This window comes from Rhinatrema bivittatum, chromosome 7 (assembly GCF_901001135.1).
Source record: "Rhinatrema bivittatum chromosome 7, aRhiBiv1.1, whole genome shotgun sequence".
Lineage (NCBI taxonomy): Eukaryota > Metazoa > Chordata > Amphibia > Gymnophiona > Rhinatrematidae > Rhinatrema > Rhinatrema bivittatum.
In genome coordinates this window covers 293,071,599-293,094,132 of record NC_042621.1, presented here as the reverse complement: position 1 = coordinate 293,094,132, position 22,534 = coordinate 293,071,599, and the positions used below count along the sequence as shown (strand labels likewise).

Below are 22,534 nucleotides of genomic sequence, written 5' to 3'. Positions count from 1 at the left end.
CTGATTCTGTCATTCCTCCCTCTCTCAGCTTCCACAACCAATCTCTCTCCACCTTATCCAACCCCCAAACCCTTCCTCCCTCACATCCCTCCCTTCAAACAACCAATGATCAGGGTCAGAGGCAACCTTTTCTTTTGGGTCCTGGGCCAAAGGTAAATGACAACTGGCGGGAAAAGAATGCAGGCCGATGACAGGGACAATGTTTATCTCTTGGGTGGGTTCAATGGTGGGTGATGAGAGAAGCAGGGGCAATCTCCACCAGCCCATGCACATTCCACCCTCCCTTCGCCTTATGGGTGGTCCGAAGTCCAATGGTAATCTGCAAGTGACAGCAACATTACTAATGAAAGTCAGTACGGGGCCTGTGTGCTCCTGCAGTGGCCTTGAACCTCTCTCATTCAGGGCTCCTGTTACCAGATAAATTCATGCAAGGGCAGTGCTGGCTCACAGGCCCCAATGTTGACTTCCACTACTAATGCTGCTGCTGGTGCCTGAACAGCGTTGCCATTTGAGGCACTTGTAACCCCACATGAATGTTTTGTAATCCCATTTAGGGTCCCGACCCACAGTTTGGGAAGCCTTGATATACAAGGATAACATTCAGCACGGTTTTTCAGGCTAAGTTCAGATTTATGCATCAGTCAAAAAGTGGGAACAAAACTGTTCAATCGCTGTCCTAAAAATATTCTTCAAATTGTACTTAAATCAGTTTATTACTACTTTAATGAAATGTTTAAACTTTTTGTAAATATATAAACTTTGAAAGCCTACACATCTGTGGAAAAAATGCTTCATATAAGGCAACACAGTTTTTTATATATTTAAGAAAAATTTTTAAGGAATTGGTTGAAAGTTTCATATAATCATGTAGGAGTCCCTGAACCACAATTGCATATTTATAATCATTGACTCCCAACCTCCTCCTCGTGTAAAGTGTTTAAAAAACGCTGTGGTGGTTCAAGGTAAGGCAGTATACACCAGTCGCATGATGGCCCATTTACAAGATCTAAAATACTATGTACCAGTACTGGAAGATCCTACACAGAAACTGGTTAATATGGTAGAGGAAGTGATTCAGAGGGCGACCGGTTTGACACAAAAAGAGAAAACATTTTTGATGGTGTCACATCCGAGGAAGCCAGTGAAACACTCAGTTCCCAAGATCCATAAGGATCTTAATTGTCCTCCCATTAGACCCATAGTGTCACAGAATGGGTCAGTATTGGAACCAGTAGCTGCGTTCATCGATATATTTTTGCAACCATATGTTCAGCAAGTTAGATCATATGTAAAAGATACAGCATATTTTTTGAAGCTGCTCCAGTCATTGGAAGTTAGTCAAGTAAACTATACTATGGTCACGATGGACATTATTAGTTCCTTGTATACTAATATCCCCTAACACAGCGCACTCCAGATTGTCACTCAGGTTTTGGCACAACGGGTAACACCTCATAGAATTACAACATTGCTGTTAATAGAATTAACAGAAATAGTGTTATTCAACAATTATTTTTGGTTTGGGCAGGATTGCTTCCAACAAATCCATGGGATACCCATGGGTTCACCTTTAGCACCAGCCGTGGCAAACTTATATGTTGCCAATTTTGAGGAGTGCCACATAGTTTCTTCCAATTGGTGGGCAGACATCAAATGCTGGCTTTGTTTCATAGACATTTTTTTCATTTGGATAGGTTCGGACCAACAATTGCAGAGTTTTCTCACATGGATTAATACTGTAGATAACCATCTCAAATTTATAGCACATTCATCACGGGAGTTCATCACATTTTTGGATGTAGCAGTTACTAAAATCAATGGACAGCTTCACACTACGGTATACCGAAAACCAACGGACAGGAACAATCTATTGAAATTTCCTAGCCATCATGCCCATAACGTTAAAACTGGCTTACCAGTAAGCCAGCTTTTTTAGAATAAGACGCATTTGTTCCTCAGATATAGAATTCAAAACCCAACCGTTATGATGGCTTTACCAAATGACGGTATATAAAACTCAACAAATAAAGAAAAAAGAAAGAAAGAACTCCCATTGTTTGCCACCACAAGAGGTCGTAACATCAGGGACATGGTGGTACACGCCCAGCTGGATCACAGTGCCTCTCCTGGTGACATTTTAGGTCCCCAGATTTGTGGCCATTGCAGCTGGTGCCCACAAGCCATAGTGGGGAAAGATTGGGTGGACCCCATCACAAATTATAAGATCTGGAGAAAATCTAATACCAACTGCAATTCTAGCAATGTTGTGTATGCGGTTATATGCCCTTGCCCCAAGCTTTATGTGGGCTTGGCTACCCGCCCGGTACGAGTTAGATTGGGAGATCACAAGTCGCGGTTTACCACCACCAAAATAACGGCACCAGTGAAGGAGGCAGTACATGTCATAGCAGACTTGAAATGGACTATATTGGAACAAGTCAGCATTTCTACATGTGGGGGGGATTTATATATGAAATTGAATTACTGTGAATTATTCTGGATTTACACATTGAAGTCGTCACATCCAATTGGGATGAATGAAGATTTAAACCTGATGACGGTGTTATAATGATTTTATTCAGTCTCACTTTATTTCCAGCTTCATGATGTCCTTAAAATCCTCTGTTTTTGTGCTGAGCCTATTCAATCCATTCAAGCGGGACAAAAGGAATGGTGATACACAAACAGCGAAGGGTTTACCTCTTCAGTCCAGCGGGGCATATATTATAGTGATTCAAGTTGTGCAGCTTGTGCCATTCACGTCCAATAGTATAACAGAGGAACGATCGTGGTGTCAACCAGGTCCGCCCCCGCCGACAGTGGGATTTTAACAGCATTAAGGTCAGTGGGAAGCATTGGTTTAAAGCACGCAGTTTTGTAACCAAATCGAGGCGTGAACAACAAACGAATGGATATTGTGGTCACTTATGATTTGCTCTTAAAGTTGTTAAAGCCATTGGAGTGGCCAAAATTCCACACTGGGTTGGTGATTATAAGGGAGTCTTCTTCAGTACTGGGTCAGTTGACATCCGGCATCGATGAAATCGAGTGTGGAAGAGACTAATTTCCAGTTACACTAGGAATAGTGAATCTGGTGAAATAGCAGAAGAATAGTGGAGACATTTGCACAAAGACATTACTTCTCTACAAGGGACGGTGTGGTAATGACCATCTGTTATAGTCTTGCCTTTACAGAATTTACTTCCCTGAGGAAAGATGATTACGTCTGAAACACGTACATGTCGGGACTTTAACAACAGATTGAGTTTACACAGAAGGGTCTATACGCTCATTACATTTATAAGAGGAATAAATTAATTGATATCTCACATTGTGAGAGAAAATTAGAAGGCTAGATTTATAGTAATAATTCAACTGGATGTCACAATATAATTAAGAAAAAATAAAAAAAAATTAAAAAAAACACTTTACATGAGGAGGAGGTTGGGAGTTAATGATTATAAATATGCAATTGTGGTTCAGGGACTCCTACATGATTATATGAAACTTTCAACCAATTCCTTAAAATTTTTCTTAAATATATAAAAAAAATGTGTTGCCTTATATGAAGCATTTTTTCCACAGATGTGTAGGCTTTCAAAGTTTATATATTTACAAAAAGTTGAAACATTTCATTATAGTAGTAATAAATTGATTTAAGTACAATTTGAAGAATATTTTTAGGACAGCGACTGAACAGTTTTGTTCCCACTTTTTGATTGATGCATAAATTATATATCACTGCTAGGTGGTGTTGATAATCTTAAATTCAGATTTAGCCAGACAGATGTCAGGATTTGAAAATCCTTCTACACTGATGGGCCCCGAGATAGTTGGATAATGTGTTATCTGACTAAAAAGTTATCCTGCTAGCTTTGGGGTGGGCTGGGGTATTCCTGGGTGGAGCCTGTTAATGACTAAGTTATCCAGGTAAATACCTATTTTCTGCATTTATTTATTTTCTGCACTTATTATCTGTAACACCTCAAAAATGTTTTAATCAATAATCAATGTGGAGAACAAACAACACACATTTATAAAAACAATTAAAACATTTACTAGCTGGATAATTGTAGGACTGTCAAATGGCAGTCCTAAAGTAAGCCGGATAAAATTATCTGGCTAACTAAGGCCTAGAGCCACTAAGCCATGACGATTTATCGCGTAAGGGGTCCCACTATCGTGGGGGGGGGGGGGGGGGGGTCGCCACAATAGTGGGGCCCCTCCCTGAAAACACTGCGCCTCCATTGTCACGTTCTTTTGTCTCACAGCCAAACACTGCCTAGCGGCCCTTTAATACAAACAGCAGCCCCAACCTCAAGGAATCGCCATCACCTTAAAGGGCAAAATGTCTCGCGGTTGTATGGGGCGGTTGAGTGGGGGTCAAGGCTGACTCCTGTCTCAACTCGGAACCGCCACTTGGGGCGGCCCAGACTCCCTCAAAGTGAAATAAAAAGTAAAAATGTGATAGTCCTGGGTCCCCCACCCCTTCCCCCGAATAGCACAAATCATACAAAGTCCCCTCTTGCCACCTTCTCCCAATAGTACAAGTGATATAGAGCCTCCCTTGCCCCCCTACTCCCCAAATTACAACATACAAGAGGGTCTTGGGCCCCTGACACCCACCTTCCCAAAAGGTTAAATTAAAATAAAGAGGATCCCAGGCCCTGGTCCCCCCCTTCAGGCACCCTTCCCTCATCCCAAACCCCCTCCCACACATCCCCGAACCTTACAATTAAGTACTGGATCTGCGGCGGGGCTGGGGTTCACTCTTGCACCCAGCCTGGTCGGCGCCGTTCTTCAAAATGGCACCGACCTGACCTTGCCCCAGCCATGTGACTGGGGCAAGGTCCAGGATCGAATCTCAGCCATGTGGCTGGAGTCCAGTCCCCTATATACAAGTTGTTTAACGTGTGTTAGAGCACTAACGTGACTTAATGCATCTTCCAGTAAAACAGATGAGTATATTCAGTGGTGCGGCCGTACTCTCCAACATCCCGACAAAGTTAGCTGTACAAGTGTATCCGGCTAATTTTGCTGGCCGGACAAAGGCTAACAGTGGACTTTATACTCTTCAAAGTCTTTCCTTGCAGTTTGTCTTACGTGGGATCGCCTCACATCTTCATAGGGCTGTTGACTCTGTAACAGACCAAATATAATTCTGCAGAACTGCAGGGAATTTTCTTTGTCCTCCTTGATCCAGGGCTCCAGTGGAATATGGATCCATCAGAACTTACAGCTCAAGTTGCAGAGAGCTTGACCGGTCAGCATTACTAAACAGTGATTCCTACACAGCACTCCTAGCCACTGATAGCCTTCTGCCTGGCTCCTCTGTGATAATGTTACTTTATGCCTGGGCTGGACTGGTCTAGGCTTGGATTTGTTTGAAATATAACCATAGAAGCACAGACTTTGTATCAAAGGCAAAATTCATACATTTATTTTTGCAATCAGCTTCAAAATATTGACAAACGTGAATACTCCTAGTATTGGTTATCAGCAAGTATAGTATACTTAAAAATATTCTACAGATAAGTAAAAGTCAAAGACGTACTCAGACTAGCTGAAAGAACTTTCACTGTGGGCAAAATAGCAGATAACATACAATCATGGTTTATGGCAAAAAGATACGTGGACTTAAAGGTCATCAAAAAAGTTGTAGGTGATATATATTTTTTTTATTTGGCTAACTTTATACATCTGCAATGAGCTTTCAAGAGTTATCCTGTCTTCATCAGGTCAGTAAAGAAACAGCGCTCTTTCTTCACCGACTTGATAAAGAAAAACCTACAACGTTTTTGATGACCCTTAAACTCCATGTATCCAAGTGAACTAACATAGCAAGCATAATTCTTTGCTCAACAAATGCTAGAATTTTTAAGGAACATGGTGTATTACGTTATTAGAGAAGTGCATGTTTTTATTTGACAAGTAAACTTGAAAACTTTGAAAATAAACAGGGTCCCCAGTCTCCTGCGATTTTGTGGCTGTGGTAAGGGCCACAAAATTCAGCCCTGGCGGCAGAGTTGGTCGATCTGGGCGGAAATTCTGTGGGAGACCAAAGGCCAGGTCCAAGCAGGAGGAAGATCAGCACTGGTGGCAGTAGCAGCGATGGCCCTCCTATGTCAGCTTGGGGCTAGGAGGAGGGAAGACAGCGGCACCTCAGGCCACCGTGTCCCTCCTCCTCTGCTGGTTCAAAGTGTGACCCTCTGACCCCGGCAGCAGAGGGCAATGCAAAGCCACTGTCCTCCTCTTAGCCCTGAGCTAACATGGGAGGGTGAATGAGGGGACTGAGGGAGGGGGAAAGGCAAGGCAAGTGACTGAGGGAGAGGATTGTGGGAATGGGTGGAAGAGCAAAGGGATCATGGGGGAAGGGTAGGGAATGTGGGGGATGGGACAGAGTGGCAGGATAGAGTTAAATGAGGGAGCGTGAGGAAATCTTGGGGATAGGTAAAAGACTGACTGAGGGAGGACTGAGGGAATGTGGGGAGATGGGAGTGTGCCATTGAGAAAGTGAAGGAGAGAAAGGGGAAGAGACCAAGGGGATCATGGTGGATGCAAGTAGAGTCAGGAGCCTGGAAGGGGTTGGGGGGGGGGGGGGGCAGGAAGTGAGAGAAGAGTTCAGTGTCAGAAGAAAGTGGGAGTGGATCTTCCCTCCTTTTCCTCTCCTGTACTCTGAGCCCCTCCTTCCTGGTCCAAGATACAGCCCTCTCTTTCCTGCCCTTCATCTCATTTCCCCTTCCCCCCTACTCCTCTCCTCTCCATTCAATCTCCCATCCCTTCCTTTCCTCCTTGATACACCATCTCCATCGCCTTTCAAGATCTCCTTTCCATTCCCTACCATGATCCCCATTCTCTATCCCCATCTCTCTTCCCATTTTTCTCCCCCCAAAAAACTAAATAAATCAAACAAGAAATATCAGAAAACAGCTATTTTTATAGCGCAAAATAAAAAATTAACATTATTTAATCTGCAAATCCATAATTACTGCAGAATTAGAGAAATTCTCTTTTATCTCCCTATAAGATACCCATACAATTGGCTCTTCAGCTTAGCACCAATTTCCCTTATATGAACACAACATAAGCCTGATTACAGGAAACAGTAACTAGACATTTATTTCAATATTTATCCTACCATTCCAAAATCACCCAGGGCCAATTATAATAAAACATAAAAATAACCCAAAATGTAACCTAAGTAGACACATGAGATATTAAATCGAACAATGTACTAATAAACATCAAATAGCAGTAACTAAAAGGGATGTAAAAAAACATTTATTAAATGTGATAGATCGCTTATAGATGATACAACTAAGCCATTAACCAATATAAGGTAAGGTGAATGTACACAACTTGTGGTAACTTGTTCCATCAATTTGGGGCCATTAATGAGCTAATGGCTTTTGCTGGTAGAATCATTAGATAATTATCGAATCGAGACTGTAAAAAAATGAGGTCGCGTATATGGACTCAACCACTCATTCAAATAAGTGGGGAGTTTGCCTTTGGCAGTACATCAGGAGCTAAATTGCTTCCCTGATTAAGTCCGGTGACAAAGCATTTTTATGGCCTTGGGTATCAAGCTCCGATTCTGCGCTGTGATAAGTGCCTAAAACCAGACAACGTTATCATCGTCCACAAAATCTGACATCCGATGAAGGACTGCCCTTCCTATCTCCTTGGATAAGATGGGAACGCTTGCCACAAGCTCATAGGTTTCTGGTTTAGCAACATCTAAAGTTTTGGTTTTGTTTTTTTAAGGAGGCATCTTCCTCACCTCCCAAAGCCTTTCTGATCCCCTCAAACCCCACACTCCCTCTGATCTTCTCTTGTAAGGAAGTATTGCATTTATCACTGCATGGAAAGTCTCAACCCTTGTTTCTTTATTTAAACACACGAAGCGAGGGGGAACATGGATCTAACAACAAGGTAGCTGGGTGCATTGATTTTAGAAGGTCACCTACCTCCTTCACACTCACTTTCCTAACTCAATATAGATCAACTCTATACTTCAAACATGGTAGGTGGGTTTGAGCTGAAAGGTCCAATTCATGCCCAATTATTTGGAGCTTTTCATAAAAATAGGAGGCTAAAATAAAAACCACAGCCACCTGTGGTACTAAACAGTTTGCTGGGCCTCAAGAAGCATTAAACAAGGTCTGGGCAACTGAAAATTTCATGAGAATGTCTAATTAGGTCCTGGAAAACTTCTGAATAAATTCTTTTTAACCAAAAAAGATTTCAGCTTTAATTAACCTGATTTGGGCAAAGCAATGTTGCTCGTCAGATTCCCTCACCACAACACACAGATCATTTTAGCATCTGCAGTTCACCTGTGCACCTCAGTAGAGTCTTCTCTCAGCTGAGCAGGATTTTTTTTCCAGGGATACCTTCTTAAAGCGCATATCCCACTTCTACGTTTCACTTAGGTACTTAGATATCTATGAAGGGGCTCTGGTAACACTAAGTAAACCTTTCAGACCCTTGGCAAACCGTTCTATATCAAGCTTACCCGTGTCATGGAACTTCAAAGGCTGTATTACTGGCGTAAAATGGGCACTGTATATATATTCTGCTTTTTGGCACTCTGAAGCAGATTGCATTCAGATACTGTAGGTACTTCCCTATCCCCTGAGGGCTTACAATTTAAGGGTAACATGACTTGCGCAGGATCATAAGAAGCAGCAGTGGGATTTGAACCCTGGTTCGTAGCGCACTGCTCTAACCACTAGGCTACTCCTCCTGTCATTATATTAAAAGAAAGAACACAATGGTCCAACCAGGATAAATGTGTGGCTTACATATTCTCAAGCCTCCACCTTCTAGATAAAAAAAATGAATAGTTCATCATGCCCCTTAAATCCTTCTGCGACTCCCTTATTTACATTTTTGCATTGATGTAGCCCATACTTTATTTTGCTATGATAGTTAATATATCGTTACAGGAAAGGGTGCTACCTTCATCCCTTAAACAAGTATGTAGTCGACCTATCCTTAAAAAAATCTAATTTAGACCCTTCCAATCTTAGTAATTATCACCCACTATCATCACTTTCTTTTTTAACTAAAATAGCTGGGATGGCAGTTCTTGAACAATGTTCTGAATGCCTAGATGAACACCATTGCCTAAATATTCTGCAGTATGGGTTTTGCAAAAATTCAAGTAAGGACAGTTTAGTGTTACCAATGTTTGACACAGTATGTCATGGGTTTGAAGATGGCACCAGTTATTTGCTTGTCCTGTTGGGTATTTCCTTGGCGTTTGATACTCTTAATTATGTCATATTTTTCAATCGGCTTCGTGATACTATCAATAGCATAGTCTATCAATGGTTTCAATCTTATTTAAGTGACCACATGCAGCAAGTTTGGGTAGGGCAAAAAACATCTGTTTGAGGTGGAGTTAACCATAGGGGTTTCCTTGGGGGTTGGTGCTTTCAGCTATATTTTTTATATCTACCTCCTCTTTGCATAATATTGTCAGGGTTGAGAGTCTCCTTCAAAACCTATGCAGATGACATTACTCCACTCATCATGGAAATATAAGCTGAATTTTACTGTCACTTATCTAAACACAGTTAAACAATGGCTATCTTACAGTAGACTATCTCTAAATATTAGCAAAACTGAACTAATTATTTTGAGTAGAACCAATGTGGTTGACCCACACACTTTGTTAATGCTTTAATAGAGTTGTCCACTGGTGAGGAAGATTGTGGCTGAAAGAAGCTAAAAAGGAAAATGGATTCCATTTGCTACTTAAAAAAAAAAGATAAATCCTTTGTGTACACGGACAAATGAAAAGTGAACTTACTGCTGGGATAATAAATTGTGAAGCAGAGTAAAAGAATTTGGACTTCATATAAATTCTACAAAAGAAGAAATATGATCTCTATTGTTGTGGTTTGAGAATGTAAGAAAAGTGCACATGTTTGGTGATATTTGCAAATATCAATTTAAGAAATTTTTTTACTTACATTGATAAAAACAATATAGTTCTCAATAGTTCATGACTGTGTACTGAAAGTGGTGATAGATAAATAGGATAAGAATGGTTCTCTGAATTTGTGATATTAAGGATTGAGTGAATTTTTAAGGGGTTAGATGGAGAATGAATGTGGTATGATCTGGATGAATGGGTGTGTGGAGTTTTTTTTAGGTATTGTGGTAGAATGAGGTTATTATATAGTATTAAGGATTAAAGAAATTTGTAATAATGAAGAAAGGAATACAAATAAAGAAATAATAATCATAAAAGATTTTTGTGGTATAGTGCAATATATAGTGAGCAAACACTAGGACCTTGTCTATTTAAGTATTCTATGTTTATAGAGAGGGACAGGGATAATCAGTAGTGGGAGATAAGTAATGTTTGTTGGCAACAAGTTACCTATTGTCCAGCAAGTCTGGGATCTTGGTATCATTTTAGAGGTTGATTTAAGTGGGAAGACCCATATTAGAAATGTGACTTGTTCCGCCTTATTTAAAATGTGAATGCTGAGACATCTTAAGCCACTGTTATTGTTTGAAGATTTTTGTTCTGTTTTCCAGGCATTGATCCTTGCTAGATTAGGATTAGATTTAAAACTGCCACAATAATTCATAAGGTTTGAATACTCAGGATGTAACCAGTTTTAACTCTTTATTGCGTATCTACTATTCCAGGAAAGCACTATGTTCTGAAATTAAAGATTTATTGGCGGTGCCGTCATTGCATGATGTACGAGTGGGGGAGACCAGAGATTGAGCCTTTTCTATTGCCGGACCCATCTTGTGAAGCAGTTATGATTAATCAACTGTCTTAATCAATTCCAGAAGCAGTTAAAAAAGTACTTGTTTAAAAAAGGCATACTCTTATATTAGCATATTGGGGGCTGTGGATTTTAATGTTGATTTAATGTTATAGAGTTTATGATTTTTGTTTTGATATGTTGTGAAAATATTTTATTCAGAATGTCTATCATTTTACCTGCCATGAATTATAGCAGTCTTAAAATTAATAAATAAAATTATGTCAACCATAAAAGAAAAACCTGGAGGCACAAAAATCAAATCTAAAATATTTCGTGCTGCATGTGTTGGTACATGTGTTAACTGTGTGACATTCAACTCCGGCATGGCATTTAAAATTTAATAAATGTTTCATCTTTTTCGGTCTCCAAAAAATTATTTTTTAAAGTACTTAATGGTTGATATTAGTTTCTTAATTACTTACATCACAACTATTCAGGGGCAATTTTCCATGGCAAGGGGGTCAAAATTCAAAAGATTTATGTGGTTCAATTGAATTTTAACTGCATAAATCCAACTGGTTAACAATATTTTCCTACTGACTGGCTAAATGTGTGCGGAAAACTCTATGCTCAGAAATAACGTTAAATGTGGCTGAAGTTTTGTACAAAGTTATCCAGTTAACTCTATCTACTCTGACACTGTACAATAGTGACCCCAAAGCATACGTGCACTTTTAATGCACGTGCTTTATAGCTGCTTTTCAAAAAGAACCCAGATCATTTCTCTTCTTTCATCCCTCCAAATCACATTAAATCTTCACTGCTGGTAACTGTGCATGTAAAACTGCCCCTCAACTACCCCGAGTTACTAGTGCCCCCCTCTTACAGTGGTATAAATAGTTAACTGTTTGGTGAGCCTCTACAGAGTCTCTCTCTCTCTCTGTGATAGAGGCCTGTCTGAGGACTTCTCAGCTTGCGATGTGAAAATAGAGCAGGTGTAACAAATTTAACGCACGTGAAGCAGTATCAGGAAAATTATCCTAACCACGCCCCCCCCCTCCCCAAATAAGCACGCAAAAAGGACTTACACTCTATTTGTATAGGTGGCTGATCAGAGATAAAGCAGTGCATATAGACCTGAAAATGCACACACATCCTGCCGCTCACTCCCCCAGTCTAAGCATCTCCTTTTCATCCAGCTATAAGTATGGGCACCAGGGAAACATGGACATAATTTAGCTGGAGACAGTAGAGTAAAAATGACTTTGAACATTGCCCTCCCCATGTTTATGCAACACAGATGTGAATTCGCTAAGCAGCATATACAATTTTTCTTTTTAACTTGAAACAAACCCCCCCAAAAACATTAAACTCTCACGAAGCAATAAAGTTCTCTGGTTTTTAGAACTTTCAACACTTTTCTGTAATTAGGATCCAGAGATATGAGTGACCCTACCCAGTCAGCTGCAATCCATGTCTGACTTCATAAAGGCACTCTTTGTAGTTAAAATCAATCTGTTACAGCCACAGCAGAATTTAGTCTAAATCTTCTTTAAATAATTGAAAATAAACACTCACACACAGCATAAGTAGAATGTACAATGTTTTTGACAGATATGGGGATCTCAGTTCTCACTTGTGAGGGGAGGGGTGTTCATATTTAATGCACAGCTTTCCCCACTTATGAGTTATCTAAGATACCATCTCATTCATTACCAGTAAGACTAAATCCTTAAAGTGACAACCATTATGAATTCTCAATTGATATAATTCTGGTCAAAATGTTGCTTGAAAATATTTCAGGTACGTATGTATCTGACACATGATGAAAGACTGCAGAAAATAAATCTTACTGCATGCATGCCATCCAGCAGTCTGCAGTTCGGATATAGACCATTTCACCAGCAGGCTGCATCGTCAGAAAATCAATGGATCAGCATTCAGAATGGTCAATGGCATCACAGGCCTGTTACAGGGCTGCACTACGCAATCAAATATTAAATCACAGCAAAATCAGGCATTCATTTTATGACTTTGCTTCTCAGCTAAGTTTTGTTTTGTTTTTTTTAAACAAAACAGATGTGAAAAGGGATACCTCATGGATAATTTAGATTAGGTGTTTGGAGCTGAGGGGTTCCCAGGTTGTTCCTTGAACTGATCATACTTTTCCTTTTCCTTCTCTGTACACAAAGATTGTGGAGGGCAGGGAAAGTTAGAAGGGGTTTGTAGAAGAACGAGAGGGAATGGAGGAGCAGATGCAGTGGTATGCTGGGAAGTCTTGGCTATATAGGTGGTATGAAGGGACTGTCAAGGTTTTTGATGAAACAACTTCTTGGAAGCCTATGCCTAAGATGGCCTGCTCTGTGGCCCCCTTGGTTCTCAGAGGAGTTCCATGATCAGAAGAGGGAGGTGAGATGGAGAGAGAGAATATGGATAAAATCTTGATCCTGATAAAACAAGAATGAACTGGTGTGGTATGGCTAACTAATATGCTGCCTTAGTAAAAAGAGAAGACCTTTTTTGTTTTCCAACTCTATTGCCTCTGCTAGCTCTAACTCTAAGGAATGCTGTGTATAATGTAGAGAATCCTGTGGATTGTTTCAGTTTTATATGGGGAACAGATGTGGTAGTCTTAGTGTGGGCTTTACCTCCCCCATGTGGGAGTTTAAGATGGTGAGCTCCCAGCCCATATAAACCCCTGCCACTATGGCAAGTCGTGTTGACCCTCCTAGGGCAGCACTTCCCTTTGCTGCTCTCTTTTGGTTTAATTTTCTAGGGAAGGACCCTTGGGTCTCTGGGTTTGAGTGACAGGGTGACTTATTTTTGCCATGGCTGTTGCAGCCTCTCTTTTGTGAGGAGGACATTTTATCACCCTTCCTGCCTCTTGTTCGGATTCCCTTCCTCTTAAAGAATTCTTGTTTTGTCTTTGACTTGAGTACCCTAGGGCTCAGGAACTCAGTTGTTTAACAACAGAGGAAGTGGAGTCTCCTACAGAGAGCGGAACCATAGGACCATGAGTGTCCTCATGGAGTAATGAATCTGCATTCATAGGGAAAAGGAGCAAGGAAAGTGAGAAAACGACCAACGGCAGCATTCAAATGTGTCCATGACCACCTCAATAAGCTCATCAAGGGATGAGAGGAGAATAAAAGTATCATCCAGGCATGAATCAAAGAGAACATGCATTGATAGCAGGAAAGATAAGACAAATGGAACTTGAAACTAACAACTAAATTGGACTAACATCTTATAGACCATCTGTTTGGAGGAAGCCTTAAAACTGCCCCAATGCGAGAAAGGATAAGAAATAAATTACATAATAAAAATTTGCATTAACTACAAAATAAACTGATTGGATAGCTAAGGTTGCACATTTTTGGAAATCTAAAACTGTAATAAGGATTTTATAAATATCAAGAGCTGTAAGGAACTTAACTTTTCCATTCTTAATCAGTAAAAACTTAAGTTGGAAACCCCATCAGCGTCCAGCATGATTATTAGTGCTGTGTACAATTGATTAATGCTTGATAACTTACACAATGCACAGGGCCTAGAAGAGTAATCTTCCCTCCCTCAGAGAATTCAGGATGCTCAGAGGGAATTAGCAGTAGAAGAGAAATAAACTTTATTTGAGGTGTCGTCCTTGGGGTCCTGTGATGGGGCACTAGCTCAGGGGTAAGAATTATTAGACAAAGGCTTATTGTATTAGTTATTTATGTTTATATTTTACTGTCAATTGCTTTAATTGTCTTTGAAAGGTGATAGAACAAATTAATACTTTACAAAAGTGATCAGACTACTAGGTAATACAGTGGCAAAAACGTTGATACTTTGGCTATACCAGACCATGACCATTTTGCTGGCCATTTCTCAGGGAACATTGCTAAGCTGTGCTTTAGGTTAGAACCTCTGAGAACGCCGAGACTGATGAATGCCTGGCTGACGAATCTGCTGATGGCTCAGAACTGCAAGGGTTAGAGGCCTTTCAATAATTCCATTTGACAGAGCTTAGCTAGATTTTGAATAATATAAGGGCAACTCACTGTATGTTGGACCCTTGCCTGTCCAGACTCATTAATGCATTACCAAATGTTGAGTTTGATTATATTTTACAGATACTAAATGGTGTTTTCTTGAGGATTGTGCCCCTTTATGGCTGCAGAGTACAGTTGTAACCCCGATACTGAAAATGCCTGCACTGGATACCCCCATTTCTGCTAACTCTAAACCAGTGGCCAATATTCCACTTCTGGCTAAAATCAAAGAGAAAATCGTCACTCTCCAATCAACATTTTTTGTTTTTAGAGGAGAATGAGAGGCCGGATTGTTTTCAAGCAGGCTTTTGGTTGGATCTCAGTAAGGAAATGATGGTGGTTTCAGTAAGTGACAGTATCTTAGAAGGGGAAGAGGGTCTTTGGGTTTTAATGGACCTTTCCTCGGCTTTTGTCCTAGTAACCATCTCTTTCTTTTAGGCAGGGGTGAATCTGCTAGAATAAAGGGGAAGCATTGCTGTGGATAGCTTCAGCTCCGTCTGGGAGGTCTGCCTCTCTATATGTTAAGGGTTCATGTTCAGATAGCTGGGGCATCCTCGAAGGTTGCATTTGTCCCCTTTGCCAGTTAATACCTTTATGAAGCCTTTGGAAATGTTATTTTATTCATTAGGGCTGGGAGGCTATCTGTATGCCAGTGATATCCAACTCATCCTGCCTTTGCAGAAAAATGCCACTCAAGCATTGCTTCAACTTTGTGGCAATTTATCTATCATCGCTGACGGGCCAGTGCTGAGTAAGTCTGTCTTAAACTCCACCAAGGCCCAGATTTTTAATTCTGGGCATGCTGGATTGGAGGCAGTTCCTTTTTTTTTTTTTACTATTGAGTCGAAAAGCATTGTGTCTACTGACTTGGTGGAGAGTCTGCTGTTCCTTTGGAGTCTAAAATTTTAGTGTGGTGACACATTGCTAGAGTGGTTTGAACTGCTTTTCTGAAGTTATGGCTCGTTAGCAAATTGGGTCCTTCTGTAGACATGAAATCTTTACAGTTAGTGACCCACTTGGTGGTTTTTCGTCTGGACTACTGGAATAACCTATAGGTAGGTCTCCCTCAGCTGCTCACCCATAGGCTTCCAATAGTCTAGAAAGCAGCAGCAGCAGCAAGGCCTGTCTTAGCTTGTCCTAGATGCACAAGAAGCTTCCAGCACTTCCATCCGGAAGGGATGTACCTTAGCAGGACTCTAGAAACCGGGCATTTTCGATCAGGGGTGTATCTTTGTGGAATGCTCTACCCGATGCTCTTCGTGAATTGGCAGACTTTAAACTGTTCCGGAAACATGTAAAAGCAGCTCTTTTTAGGAAAGCTTTTGCTTCTATTTGATTTTATGTTCTGAGTTGTTAGTGTAACATTGTTTGATGTTTTATTCTGTAATCCACTTAGACTAAGTGTTATATAGGCGGAATAGAAGAATTTCAGTTAAATAAATAAATAAAACAAAACAAACAAACAGCCTTGGCAGGGATGCTTAATTTCCTTCCCTGGCTCCCAAGTGCTGCACAAGCTCAGTTTTGGGTGACGAGGGGTAATGGTTCTCTTTTTTCACTTGATAAACTGAGCTGGTCTATACCATCATGTTCTCTATGGTTGAATCAAGGGTGTCTGCTTCTAATTCCTGCCTTTGAGGAGGTGTTCAGATTAGGTCAGGGCTCTTTTCTACAGCACCCTACATGATTAGGCAGGAATTACATTATCTGACACGAGATCAGAGCATGGCTCCTTCCTATAGTATTGAGACAGCTCTGGGCTTGGGCTCCTGTGTATCAGTATCCCTGCATTATGAGATAGGCACGGAGTCCATTTTTTGGGGCCTGGTTGTTCATTGCATTGGTGGTCAGACTTGTGCTTTTCTGCCTTTATTCATGGTTTTTCATACATTGTGCTTGGTATATTTTCTGTTTATGTATGTTTTAATGCTTGAACACCACCTTGGGCAATTTCAGGTTTGAGAAGGTGGTTTAGAAGAACTTTTAAAAGAAAACAAAATAATTTAGATACAATAGAACTAGAATATGTGCAATAAATAGACTGCAAGTTTTCTATGGTGAAATGGCATTTCTGGAATACATTTTCTGCTGAACAAAAGGTGTATTATATCAATGCAATCTTCCAGGTTCATTTCAACAATGAAGTATTCTTCACTTCATCCCATATCGTTAAGTGTGCATGAGCAGGAACGTACACAGTGAGGAATATTTGGGAAGAAACAGATCAACTGGGTTCCATGGCAAAGCAGCACTAATCAAATTGGGAAGAGGAAATCTGCCATCAGATTTGATGTTTTTATGCTGTTGAGATAATACTTGGACTAACTTGAGGAGGGGCTTCACCTTTTTGTTACAAGTGAAACTCATCCTCAGTACAAGATGACAAGCTAGACACGTTTTGCATGACAACTGTATCAGGAGCACACACCATAGACAGATTATAAACTGACACACACGAGGGAAGATTTTTTTTCTCATTAGCCTCGATGACACTTCTTATCCAATGAAGACGTAGTCAAGTTTGAGGCATTTCAGATGCCCTGACCTTGTCTTTCTGCCCAGTCTCAATTCTTTCCCTCATTATTCATTTTGTGAGCTAATTCCCAAACTGTATCCATTTCACCTCAACCAATGACTCATCAAGACCAACTGGGGACTCACTCAAACTCACTTCTTTCAGAATACCTTTTCTATTACTTTTATCACCTACACTTTGATTTCACACTCTGCAGCTGCTGTATTGATGTAAGCATGAGAAAAAATTCACTTCTGAAATAAGTCAGTGAAATTCACAGGTACCCAGAGTAGGAAGGGTGGGAATGAAGCAAGCAGCGTTCCTTTACACTTTAACCTGAAGTCTTCTTCCACTAGCTGGTATATAAATATATACCCTTTTTGTGAGGAGGGGGATAGTAAATAGGGGACTCTCCCAGGTTAAAGCATCATTAAGCTTTAACCCGTACGCCCTATGGCATCACTTCATATTTATTTCCTGCCTTATCTTCTTTCCAGCTTGTTGCAAGCTTCCAAGTTCTCTTCCCTGTTGATTGTAACTTTGACTCATTCCTACTTACTGTTTATCTTTCGTTTACTTGAATAGTTACCCCAGTTTTTTATTCTTGTTAATTGTAAACCGATCCGATATGGTTATTTACTATGAAGGTCGGTATATAAAACTGTTAAATAAATAAAATAAATAAATAAGGGAAAACACCACACCCAAGTCCCAACATCTCTCCTTTAATAAAGCTAAAAATGTCACTGCTCTCCTGAGTGAATCAGTATCTTAACCTGGCTGAAGTCTTATTATTGTAGGGGGATTAAAGACCTTGCCATGCTAAGGATGTGAAAAGTTATTGTAAACATCCTGGCTGCTAGGCAGTTGCTCCACCTCCGCCAGCAGAGGTCCTCGCTGAGCCATGCTTTCTCCCCACTCTAGCCACCTCCTTCATGGCTCCATGACACAGTAAGTTCAGCCCTATTTAACCCTGCCTCTCCCACACCTTGGTGCCTCATCATCGAGTCACTTTGGCTCCTTGCTTTGTTACTGTGTGGCCCTTGTGGTCTTCTTGCCTTGCTTTGTGGCCTCATTGGCCTTCTACTCTTGCCTTGTAGCTTGTTTAGGCCTCCTTGTTTGTTGCCTATTCTTGTTTGGCCTTGATTCTTGTTTTCCTATTTGTGTTTTCTTTGTCCTGTTCTGTCCTTGTCTTGACCTGTCGGTGCCTCTCACTGGCCCTCCTGCTTCCTGTAGGACTCCCAGTGGCCCTCCTCTTCTTACAGGCCTTCCAGTGATCTCTTGCATCCTGTATAGGCCCTCCCTTGGGACTGTCCTCTCTGTGTGTTCCTGCTCTCTATCCTTGTCTGTCTATAATCTTTGCAGTCCTGTTCCAGTTTGCTCTGCACATGCAGAGTACATATTTACCTTGTTCCTGCCTTGGTGTTTTACCCTATTCCTATTGTGTCTATCCTTGCTTCTGCCTTGTCGTGTTCCTCTTTGTCCGGCTTTCCCTACCCTTGCTTCCATGCTACCCTGCTGTAAGCCTATTTACCTCATTCCTGCCTATGTTTCTGCTTTTGTCCTACTGTGCTCCTGCCCTGCTTACCTTGCCTTCCAATTAGCCTTCCTTGGACTGATCTTGGTTATCTGGCTCGGACTGCCTCTAGCCCTTAACCCTTGCTTGTCCTTCTGCATGCCTTGACCATATGCCTGGACTGTGCCCCTTGCCTATCGACTGCCAGCCCTGACCATGGCAAGAAAGTACGGCTGGCCACCAGAACTTGTGGGCTCAACCCAGCAGGGAGGTGGCTGGCCAGGCAGAAGAAGATCTTGCCCTCCTGTAGGGGGAATCCACAGACCCAGTCCCTGACAGCTGTGGTGGTGAAGGAAGATCTGACAAAAGTTAGGGATAAATAGATAAGAAGAATTTAAGGATGGAAGGTACAGTACCAACTAGGACTTGGATGAGGCTGGCAGAGCCATTTACTAATAACTATTTTTGGACCTGATGTACTAATCTGAGAATCTTTTCACAGACAGAGGCCTATGGGTGAAAAAATGTGCAAAACATCAATAAGCATGGAAGCATTTTTGACTTTTTTTTTTTTTTTTTTTAGTGTACGTAGGACCCATTTGTGAAAAAATTTGCAAATTTACTCCTTTATAGGTAGCAAACATTTGTGCCTAGTCCATCATTCATGAACGTTTACTCAAATTCTGACTTAATGAGCTGCTGTAATGTAACATCAAGCAAAACAGATCATTAATTCACATTTAGACAGACATCTCTCTGGGCTGGTTTATGCAAAAAAAGGGTCAGATTGAGAGTTCATCAAGCCTGTTTCCAACAGTGGCCAATCCAGGATACAAGTACCTGGCAGGATCCCAAACATTAAATAGATCCCATGCTTCTAATGCTGTGGCTATTCCCTAAGTCAGCTTAACTAATAGCAGTTTATGGACTTCTCCTGCATAAACTTACTCAATCTTTTTTAAACCAAGCTAAGCTAACTGCCTTAATCACATCTTCTGGCAAACAATTCCAGAGCTTAATTGTGCGTTGAGTGAAAAAGAACTTTCTCCGATTAGTCTTAAATGTGCTACTTGCTAACTTCATGGAATGCCCCCTAGTCCTTCTATTATTCGAAAGTGTAAATAACAGAGTCACATCTACTCGTTCAAGACCTCTCATGATCTTAAAGATCTCTATCATATCCCGCCTCAGCCGTCTCTTCTCCAAGCTGAACAGCCCTAACCTCTTCAGCCTTTCCTCAACGGGGAGCTGTTCCATCCCCTTTATCATTTTGGTCACCCTTCGCTGCACCTTTTACACTTCAATGAAGTGTTATCTTTTTCGGCTGGACCCTGTTGCTAATTTCTCATGAAGGTTTTCTACTGAGTTCATTTGTACCTGTAGCAAACTTTGATGAAAATGGGTCACTAATTCATGGAAAATTCCATGGACCAATGTAATAAACTGAGAAATTTTTCGCTAAGGCCACTTTGTGTTCTAAAACGGAAAACAGCACATATTAAATGGGATAACATGCACTATTTGCCTTGTTAGTGTGCAAGATTTAATGTCTGACTTTGCAAACAGCTGTTTTGCATGTATTTTCCTACAAGCAAATTTTTTTTTTTTTTTTTTTGCAAATTCATTACTAAAGAGCATCTGCAAAGCATCTGATTAGCTCTAAACCTCATGTTAAATAACTCGTTAAAACAGCTTTGCAAATATTTATTTATTTATTTATACAATTTTTGTATATACCGTTGCACAGTGCAGTTCCTTCGCTACGGTTAACACAAATAAGAGATAAAAAATATAAAATTTAAAACTCAATTCAAAATATAAACCTATTAAAATATTACAGACAATTATAATTTATCGCAAAAACTTCAACTACTCCTCAATAAGATATAGTTAAAGCTTTTGTAACAAAATCTGTAGTAAGACACCACACACCTATGCATTACTGGGCTCTTTCCCGGTAGCAAACAGCGTGCACTAAAGCCAAAACACGGCACAAAGTTTTTCTCGGTTTAGTACAGCAGCCTTTCAAGGATAACGAAGCTTTACATTGTATCCCATAGCCATATAAGATCCAAATATGCTTTACAGTTTAATACTGTGGCAACATTCATTTGCAGTGGATAACTTGACAGCACATTTCTGAACTGCTGAAAACCTCCACTCAGTGGGAAATGGAGCAACGTTACTTCCTGAGCAATGAAAGCTGGGTAAATCAAAAGAGATCCATCCAAGGTTTCTAAGAGAAGAGGATGGTAATTTGTATTCTAAGGAGGGTCATTCCACTTAGGTACGCAGAAACGAAGGTCAACAAAAAAGCTACTAACAATACAGTTCTGACTAGATGTGTTTTATTAAACCTTACAAGACGTTTTGAATTGTTAATCGACTTCAGATCATCTCCTGTGTATTGAAAAAGAGAAGGGGGGATTTAATGCATGCACTATTTAACAACCGTTTTCAACACAGTGCTGTCCTGTTGTGTAGACAGCACATGACAGGAAAAAAGGAGCATTAAACAACTTTAACAACACTACAAGAGATTTTTTTTAATTCAAATTATCTAGTCAGTAAGTCAAAATATATCAACATATGGACTCTCTTTCATTTTCAAAGCAATATCCTGAAAGTATCCAAGCCTGCCAGGCCCACTTCTATTTTACTGAGCTCAGTAAACTATGGTCCTCCTGCTCTGTCTGATATCAAAGCATATAAACATCAAAGTATGTTTGAAGTGCTTATATCTGTAGTGCTTAAGGTGATATTAAGTGACTGGCAAGATAACAAAAGTGTTAAATATCAGTGGTGGTGGAGTATGGTCTATGTGACCTAGAAACCTAGAAACATGAATTTTATATTGCCCAGAAAGACAGGACAACCGATAAGACTACTGCTAAATGGGAGTGTATATTTCATTCCACTGCACGTCTCTCTCATATGCATTGAGTCTGTACTGACCATCCTGCTGTTTCTGCTGTCTTTTGTCTTTAGCAAAAATACTGAAGGAAAATCAAAAAAGAATGTATTAGCCCCACACTAATATGCTATAAAGGTAGCAATGCCTTGGGCCTCCAGGGAGGAGCAGAATATAAACTGAAATAAACATACAAGAGGAAGCCTGGTAATAAAAGGTAACTATTCTCTTTACAGTGGTAGTCCCTTAAACCCAAAGGCGGCAATACTAAGTCTTCCCACAGGACATGGGTGCTTTGTTCCTGCATTCAGACAGGGGAAGGGTACATGCCAAAAATTAGGCACAATTTGATTACGCATTCTGGGAATATTTTCCCTCTCTGGCCTAACTCCACCTACTTTTTTGTGCATGAAAAAATACGTGCCCTGTGACTAGCATAGATACGTCTACACACACAGGGGGAGCAGTAATCAGACCACAGTTTTACAGGGGTAACCTCTGGTTTATCTGCATGAAATCAGATGATTATTGCCCCTAACGTTAGTACCAACTTATCAAAACTCTCAGAAGAAAGAATCCAAGAAAATATAGAGCAAATTACTCTTGAAAGACATTTCCCCTGGATAATCAATGCTACTGTACTACCTTTAATTAGAAGTGCAACTTATTATATAACCCACACTCCCTAGAAACTGACAAGATTTTATTTTTTACATGTAGTTAAGCCTTGAAACTCAGCAATTTCATAATGAAATGTGTTGCAAGGTTTTATTCCCAGCTCCTTGTAGTCTATCCCTCTGATACACATCTCACTGGCTT

The 22,534-nt window shown here is 40.4% G+C and overlaps 1 protein-coding gene across 3 annotated transcripts in view; it reads right to left on the bottom strand.

Moving 5' to 3' along the window:
* The window catches only part of VTI1A (vesicle transport through interaction with t-SNAREs 1A), an 850,986-nt gene that overhangs the window by 386,605 nt on the left and 441,847 nt on the right, over positions 1-22,534 (bottom strand). The window contains exon 8 of one of the 3 annotated variants that reach the window (XM_029610397.1): positions 20,006-21,204. The exons of the other annotated variants lie outside the window; for them this stretch is intronic. Coding sequence (XP_029466257.1) covers positions 21,198-21,204 — 7 coding nt within the window. The 3' untranslated portion in view covers positions 20,006-21,197. Of the gene's footprint in view, positions 1-20,005; positions 21,205-22,534 lie in introns of those variants that run through there. 3 annotated transcript variants of the gene reach the window in all.